The sequence below is a fragment of the Polistes fuscatus genome, unplaced genomic scaffold, assembly GCF_010416935.1.
Source record: "Polistes fuscatus isolate 324 unplaced genomic scaffold, CU_Pfus_HIC Scaffold22, whole genome shotgun sequence".
Classification (NCBI taxonomy): Eukaryota; Metazoa; Arthropoda; class Insecta; order Hymenoptera; family Vespidae; genus Polistes; species Polistes fuscatus.
Window position 1 is genome coordinate 3,185,895 of NW_025113099.1, and position 7,956 is coordinate 3,193,850.

The following is a 7,956-nucleotide window of genomic DNA, read 5'->3' on the forward strand; positions in this document are numbered from 1 at the left end:
ATTATTTCGTTAAGAAATAAAGAAAAAAAATTCAATCGATAATTTCACCAGCATGCATTGCACTTTCACGTTTTCGATACACATTTAACAATAAAATTCTAGCGACATAGGTACTGCTGCCGCTTTTTTTTTTGTATATCACGTCATAAATAAAAAAGGTCCAGAAAAAAACAGAAGAAGAACCAGCTTATATAGAACGAGATAATATTTTAATTAATTTATTTCGAACGATTAACACGATTTAATTTCTTTTTAATTATCCTTTTAATTTTAACGCGATGTCGATGAATTATCAACTCCATTGCGAAAACCAATAGAGCACATGAGTTTCCTATTATAAGTATATAAAAACTGAAGTCGAGGTGTCGAAATTTGAGGACTTTAAATTCAGTCATGCTCAAAATTCTCAATTGTTCTTCTCGATGCAAATGCTCGGTAGCTTGATTTTTCCACAAAGAAACTAGACCAGATTCTACTAACTTCTGCAAATTCCTGCTGAACGTTTCGAAGATCGGCCAATTTTCTCTGGCAATAAAGGTCGATACGAATTCTCTTATCTTATATTTCGAAGCGTGTAAACTCTTCTCGTTTAACGTTCTCTGCAGTATGTCGTAACAATAAGAAACGCATACAACGTTGCTAGAATTTATAACAATGTTTCTACAATCGTCGTAAGACGTTTCGTGGTAACGAGAATCCAATTCTTCGCCGATCATATCTCTAAAACTTATTGTCCCATAAATATCATTTCCAGAATCCTATAAGAATAACGTGCAGACATTTAATAACAGAAAATTATTGAAATTTTCCAAAATTTCATAAATAAATGTTGACAAAATATATTTATAGATACCTTAAGATCATCGTAGGTGTCAATGTTTGCATAAAATTGTGGCATAGTCAATAAAGAATACCAATGGCTTTGAAAAACAGCATTGGCTGTTAAGGATAGTAAAAATATCATGCAAATATAAATTCTATAAGAATTGATATTAGGTAAACGTAGCATAGCAACGCAAACTACCAAACGTTCTATGTTTAAACAGGCTTCAAAGAATCCATCGAATTTCGTAATTATCAGCAAGGTTATCACGCATAATATCATCGAGATTATCATGAAGGGTGTTGTTAAAAGGGTCATTAATTTTCTTAGCTCGGAAATTTCTTCACTTGATTGAGACATTGCGCAAATACCCGATTCATCGTATGGATATGTGTAACTGGCAAATTATTAAAGTATTATATCTTTTTTCTTTACGACAATATACAAGATGGACCAAATGTTTGATCGAATAAATTATTCCTATAAACAATTTCTTGTTTTTTTTTTCAGAATTTAATAAAACTTATGATTATATGTTTCAAAAAATAGTAGCTGATTATTTTTCTCACAATTGAAGAAATTATGGTCCACCCTGTATTTGAAGAAAAAGATAATAATTTTACAATCTCAGGAATATTTACCTGAGATGCCACATCATTGTAAAACTTCTTGAATTCATTGCCATGTCGTAAAGACCACTGGCAACTTCACCCAATAAACCGGTCATTCTTCCATACTTATCGATTCCACCAAACAGCATTGGTTTGATGGTAATATTAATAGTAGCGTTAAGCTTTTGTAAAATTGTTTTGATGATCATACCATTGTCTCCACCAAATCGATCTATACCTGTAATATTATCATTTATGCTTAAATGCGGTGGCGCGTATATTCCACACAGTTTAACTTCGTAACCATGAAGAGCCGAGGTTTTCTTGATTCTTTTAAATTGACAACTCGTAGATTCTGAAAAGAATTTCGAATAAATCAAAATAAAACGAGTTTAATAAAATCAAACGTTGATAGTCCAATAATAATCTCCAAGGGTTTATTACCTTTGTCAAATTTTTTTTTAAGTAAAAGCCAAGGATGTCCATTACGTCCAGAAAATCGTCCAGCTTCGGTCCAATCCCAAGACACTTGTGCCGTGTAAGGATCGTAAGAGTAAATTAAAACACCTTCCTTAGGATCGACACAAATAAATATCGAACGTAGAAGATCGAATTGCCAAGCTGTCCAAAGATACGAATACGCGTTAACGCAGCCACGTTTATCAGTTCTTTTATCTATCATGATAAAACATCCATTGCTATTAGCCCATGTAGTATCCTTTATCCTTTTTAACGTCAACTTAAGAATCGGTTGGGATGAAGTAATAACGACGAAGAATCGTAGCTTGTAAAGAAAACGTACGAACTCGTGAAATGTTTTTTTGTAAATAATGAAAGATTGATGTGTCAAGGCCAATAGATCGAACATCGAATTTTTCGACTCCCCTACCAGAGCAATCGGGGTAACGCCGAAAAAATGCCGACGACTCGTTAAAAAATCCGAATACTCGCCGGCTAATAGAATTTTATTATTGCTGCTTTTTACCATGCAGGGTATTAAGATTTCCAACTGGAAGTAAAAAGGATAGAAATTATGAGAAGATTGACTCGACTGTTTAATTTTATTCTGATTTCTTTTTTTTCTTTTTTTTCTCTCGTTAAAGAGATAAAAATATTATTTCATATTATAAATTACCGTTGTATCGATCGCTTTATCGTAGCTCGAATTTCCACCAGGCATAATGCTACTCGCAACACTCAAAAGTAGAGAATGCATTAATAAATTGGTCATAATCGAAGATTATTATTATTATTATTCACATCGAATGAAAAATATGTATTTATATGCCAAAGAGAGGAAAAATAAGTAGACCAGAGAAGATCCGATTTTTAACTAGTAACTAGAACTTCGTCTGTTTGAAATAACAAAAAAACATATCGTAGGATCTTTTTTCATCGTCCATATTGTCACAAGGTTGCCCTACAAAGTGACACTTTTTGTTAGTCAAGAAACTACTTACCCATTTTCACTTAGTCATCTAATTTATTATTGCACCGTGTATGTCTGACGGTGTCGAGACATTTCAGTTGGTGCTTCACGATTAAAAGCTTAGGGATCGATCGATAAAGTAAAGAAAAATACTACGGCTGCGTGTTATCTTTTTTTCGAAGTCTCTCGATGATGGTCTAGATCCAAGATCCGTGACATAGTCGTGTTCCCGCGTTACTTTTATTTTTATTTTATGAACAACCCAAGCCCCCTTTTTTATCCTTTATCTTTTTTCTTTTTTCTTTTCTCTTTTTTTTGTTTGATATATGTGAGATCTACCATCATCGATTGACATTCTTTATTACTTCAAATTACGTGAAACCGTTTGGTGCTGATATACAAGTCATAAACCTTGACAAGGTTAATTATCTAAAAAAAAAATAAAGGTTCTGTCACGTTTATTAAATTGTTCTAAAAGTCATTTCGTTTCTTTCTTTTCTTTGGTTTTTTTTTTGTTTTAACAGAATGATTTTCCCTTATTTGTTAAAGGAAAGACAAAATTGCTTAACATAATTAAACACAAGAATAAAATTTTAAATGTCTTTTGCTAGAATTGAAAGTTAAGAATTGAAATTAGACATTCGGTAAGAAACGATTGATTAAAATTCTATTCAATAGACGAAATTATTTTTCGAAATATTAAATGTACATCGATAAAAATTCTGTCATATGTTTTACTCTTTTATATATTTGCTTGTTTTTTTTTTTATTTTTTTTTTATTAATTTGTAATAAATATCGAAAAAAAGTGATATTACCAGTGACAATGTTATTAATATATAAACACAGCAAAGTTATTTCATTGCAGTTTGCAAACGTTGTCCCATTACTTTCTCCTGTGACGTTCGTAATAACTTATTTATTGGTTAGTTGGACTTTGGTTCTTCCGTTGCTTCGTTTTAAATAAAGGTAAAGAACCGATAATAGAGATTAATTCGATGTACAAGAGCAAAATTGTAATCACTGCAAAGAATATACTTTTGAAATAGTATAACGTTACGTATACGGAATGAACGATTAAATAACGCGATTGATTACAAAATTAACAATATGAAATCGGTGTAAAAATGAACAATATATGTAACATATTTTCATTTATTATTTGTAAGAATATTTTCGTCCAAATTTTGTACGCAACGAATTAGAAATTCTGCTTTCGGTTTTGAGTCACGACGCAAACTATTTTAAATGGAAATAATACAAAAAAATGTTTAGTAATTTTATCATCGACTTACTTGTTGATAAATATCACGAACCATTTCGAAAAATTAAAGGGACGATGCTGGTGAACGACGTTTGGTATAAAAGTGATGTGACGTACAATTTACTACACGAACTACGACGACCAAATGATCTTTTTGCGTTGACTACAAAATTGTGCTATTTCTTTTTTTTTTTTCTTAGCCCTTGTTTTCTTTTTTTCTTTTCTTTTTTTTTTTCTTTTTTTTTTTTTTTCATATACAATTTCGATCGCGTAAAAGATAACGATCAGGTTCTAAACGCATTTACGTTAGCTTTTACGCTACTATCCATTATGATGAAGAGATAATGTAATACTCTATTACGGAATAAAAAAAAAAATTGTCTAACTGTTAATCGTAATTACACTTGTTCCTGAAATTTTGATTTTTACATTACGTATACATTTATAATAATTTGATTATTACTATTATTAAAGTTTATGAGTATGTTTGACTCGGATGTTAAAGTAGCCAGTCCTTTAAATCATTTGTAAGATTTAATTGAACACAAAGAGGCCTTGTGAAAGATTACGCTCAACCTTTTACAATGGGAAATGGACTATTCTTATTAAAGTGGAAATTAAAATAAATGACTAGACTATTATCCTGCTATGAAATTGATTACCCTATCTATTTATGCTATCAATTTAAATTATATTTTAATTAGTTTGCTAATAAACGTTGCGGATAATAAAAAGATAATTTCAATCGATAATTCGATTTTTATTTCTTCGAAATAATAAAAAAGGAATAAGTCAAATAGACTTTTTTTTAAATCAAAAGTATACTATATTCATATATATATATATATACGAATGTAAATTAACAAAAATTCAGGAAAATATTCTAAGTACTCTTCATTACAAAAAATAAAGATGTAACGGAATAGTAATATTAGTCGTAATATTTCTGGTTAGCAAATCTAGTAATATTAGTAGTAATAGTAAACATATTGTAATAGTAATAGTAACAGTAACAGTACTAGTCTTTGTTAGCAGTAGCAGTCAGAGTAGTGATAATAGTACTGATAGTAGTAATAATAATAACCTAATAATAGTATTAGTAACAGTAAGAGTAAGTTGAAGAGGTGGGAGAGTTTGATATGTTCACACGCCGAAAGAAGCTTGCCTGAAGAAGACAGTTTAGAATTGGCGCTCGATCCGAAGGCCGGTGTTTTGTTCGTGTTCCTCTCAAACTAAACCAGGAGCCCCTGAAAATCACATACTCTTTCAGTTAAGAACCGGTTCTTAGCATTTTTTATACGACAAGCAAGTCTTCGGAGTGAGTTGACGTCAATGAAGATGACTCGTCTAATGGAAATTGCACAGTGTTACTCATTCGTTTTCCTCGTTGCCAGTACGAGTCTTTTGAAAGAAGTGACTTCTACCAATCGGCCAAATATCATTTTTATTTTAGCCGATGATTTGGTGAGCCTAACCATCGATTTATTTTCTAATCGTATTTTTGTCATTTCTTCAAATGATTTTCTATAATTTCGTTCTCGTTAAGGGATGGAACGATGTTGGATTTCATGGCTCCGGACAAATACCGACACCTAACATCGACGCACTCGCTTATTCGGGATTGTTATTAAATAAATATTACGTTACTCCGATTTGTACGCCGTCTAGAAGTGCTTTGATGACTGGAAAATATCCGATTCACATTGGAATGCAACATGGTGTAAATATTTACTTGATTTATTCTTCGTTCGATATATATATATTTTTGTTTGTAAACATATATTTGATATATATATATGTTTAGGTTCTTAAAGGAGCCGAACCAAGAGGGCTTCCTTTAAATGAAAAAATCTTGCCGCAATATCTTCAAGATCTTGGTTACAGTACACACATTGTCGGAAAATGGCATTTAGGATTTTACAAGAAAGAATTTACACCAATTTATCGTGGTTTTAAAAGTCACGTTGGATTCTGGTCTGGTCATCACGATTACTTCGATCATACTGCCGTCGAGGAGGTGTGATAAATGTTATCTTCATAAAGTATAATACAACGTGTATACGGTCGGATTAAATTAACGGGAGAATAATATATTCATTGTGCTGTTCGTAGCCATATTGGGGTCTAGACATGAGACGTGATATGAATGTAGCGTGGGATTTACATGGTCAATACTCAACTGACATATTCACGCAAGAGGCCGTCAAACTGATCGAGAATCACAATTCCAGTCAACCATTGTTTTTATATTTAGCTCATGCTGCTGTTCATTCCGGGAATCCTTACAATCCTTTAGCAGCACCTGACTTCGAAGTAGCCAAGTATTCCTCGATTACCAACTACAATCGTAGACGATTCGCTGGTATTCAAAGTTATCAAATAAATGTTTTATTATATTACTGGAATAGATCGAATTTAATTATTATCAATTATTTTGTCTACCAGGTATGTTAAGTAAGCTCGATCAGTCTGTAGGACATGTTGTTAAAGCTTTACAAAAAACAGATTTATTGAAAAACAGCGTGATTATTTTTTCTACCGACAATGGGGGTCCAGCATCTGGATTTAATATGAATGCAGCTTCGAACTGGCCACTGAGAGGCGTTAAAAATACACTTTGGGAAGGTTGTTGTATGTTCATTTTGTTATTAGTTTTATTAAAACAGTGTTTAAAATGTTTATTGTATTGTTAGGAGGTGTCAGAGGTACCGGTTTGTTATGGACACCTAAATTAACTCGTCCTGGTCGTGTAAGCTCACAAATGTTTCATATAACCGATTGGTTACCAACACTTTTATCGATTGCTGGTAGCGATCCCTCGAATCTAACGAATTTAGATGGCATTGATTTATGGGAAGCATTGCGGGATGACAAGGAATCACCGCGTAGAACTATTTTACATAATATCGATGACATTTTTGGAGTATCGGCGATCACAGTTGATGATTGGAAATTAATGCAAGGTAAAATTGTGAAAAGTGGACTTTATAGACAAACAGATGTTTCGTATACAATATAAATAAAACTATTCCTATTTAAATATAAAATAAACAAAATTCAAAATCAGTTAGAAAATAAAATGATGAATTAAGATAAAATGCAAATATATCAAATGTAGCTGTTAAACATTTGTTTGGTCTATACATTGTTATAATCGTTTATTCAATTACGAGAAAAATAAGATGGTAACACTTAAAATGAAATCGTAAGGAAGGTCGTTCATTTGCAAGGTTCAACTTACAATGGTGCGTGGGATGGATGGTATGGACCATCTGGAAGAGAGTGGGTGTACAACGTTGGTGCAGTAATCGGTAGTATGTCGGGTCGTGCATTAACTAGTTCAGGTTTCTCACTTACACCAGAACAAATTCATGAAATTCGTGAAATTTCTCTTATCAAGTGTCCACCTAAAAATGATTCTTTACCCTTATGCCAACCTTTAAAAGCGCCATGTCTTTTCAACATTCAACAGGATCCTTGCGAGGATAATAATCTTGCAAACGAGTGAGTAGAAATTTAATATAAATCAATTGTTTATTATTTTTTTTGTAATATTTTATTATTCTTTCATTTACCACGCGGATACGTTTACAGGTTACCCACGATATTAAAGAAATTACAGGAAGAAATAAAGAAATTTAATGCCACGGCTATTTCACCTGGCAATGCGCAATGGGACCATAACGCTAATCCTGAATTATGGGATCACACTTGGACCAATTTTGGAGATTATGTCGATATATTGACCACTGCCGCTGCATGACAAATAAGACTTTCTTTTTCTATCTCTTTTTCATTTATTTTCCTGTTTTTTATTTGTTTTACTAATT

General features: G+C 32.1%; 2 protein-coding genes across 4 annotated transcripts; one reads left to right on the forward strand and one right to left on the reverse strand.

The window, feature by feature from the left end:
* Positions 1–204: 204 nt before the first annotated feature.
* LOC122517934 lies at positions 205–4,866 on the reverse strand. Of its 3 annotated transcripts, XM_043636560.1 has the most exons (7): positions 4,158–4,866; positions 3,681–3,885; positions 2,570–2,854; positions 1,879–2,443; positions 1,465–1,789; positions 854–1,220; positions 205–758 (listed from the first exon to the last, which is right to left on the reverse strand). In XM_043636560.1, exons 3-7 carry the CDS (start codon positions 2,663–2,665, stop codon positions 219–221), a joined length of 1,893 nt encoding a protein of 630 aa, XP_043492495.1. In that variant the 5' UTR covers positions 2,666–2,854; positions 3,681–3,885; positions 4,158–4,866; the 3' UTR covers positions 205–218. The 3 variants fall into 3 exon arrangements, with proteins under 3 accessions (XP_043492495.1, XP_043492498.1, XP_043492497.1); XM_043636563.1 differs by lacking the exon at positions 3,681–3,885; XM_043636562.1 differs by lacking the exons at positions 3,681–3,885; positions 4,158–4,866 and having other exon boundaries at positions 2,570–3,326.
* A 206-nt stretch (positions 4,867–5,072) lies between these two features.
* LOC122517935 (arylsulfatase J) lies at positions 5,073–7,911 on the forward strand. The gene is made up of 8 exons (XM_043636564.1): positions 5,073–5,590; positions 5,673–5,846; positions 5,931–6,143; positions 6,239–6,488; positions 6,572–6,751; positions 6,820–7,089; positions 7,357–7,630; positions 7,721–7,911. Exons 1-8 carry the CDS (start codon positions 5,459–5,461, stop codon positions 7,887–7,889), a joined length of 1,662 nt encoding a protein of 553 aa, XP_043492499.1. The 5' UTR covers positions 5,073–5,458; the 3' UTR covers positions 7,890–7,911.
* The last annotated feature ends 45 nt before the right edge of the window (positions 7,912–7,956 follow it).

Excerpts from the sequence above, each read along its gene's own strand:
- LOC122517935 (XM_043636564.1), top strand. The coding sequence starts at position 5,459 with ATGAAGATGACTCGTCTAATGGAAATTGCACAGTGTTACTCATTCGTT. Across the intron at positions 6,489-6,571 it reads CAATCGTAGACGATTCGCTG|GTATGTTAAGTAAGCTCGAT; the intron begins GTATTCAAAGTT and ends TTTGTCTACCAG. Across the intron at positions 7,631-7,720 it reads GATAATAATCTTGCAAACGA|GTTACCCACGATATTAAAGA; the intron begins GTGAGTAGAAAT and ends ATACGTTTACAG.
- LOC122517934 (XM_043636563.1), bottom strand. The coding sequence starts at position 2,665 with ATGACCAATTTATTAATGCATTCTCTACTTTTGAGTGTTGCGAGTAGC. Across the intron at positions 1,221-1,464 it reads ACAATGATGTGGCATCTCAG|TTACACATATCCATACGATG; the intron begins GTAAATATTCCT and ends ATAATTTGCCAG. Across the intron at positions 759-853 it reads ACACCTACGATGATCTTAAG|GATTCTGGAAATGATATTTA; the intron begins GTATCTATAAAT and ends TTATTCTTATAG.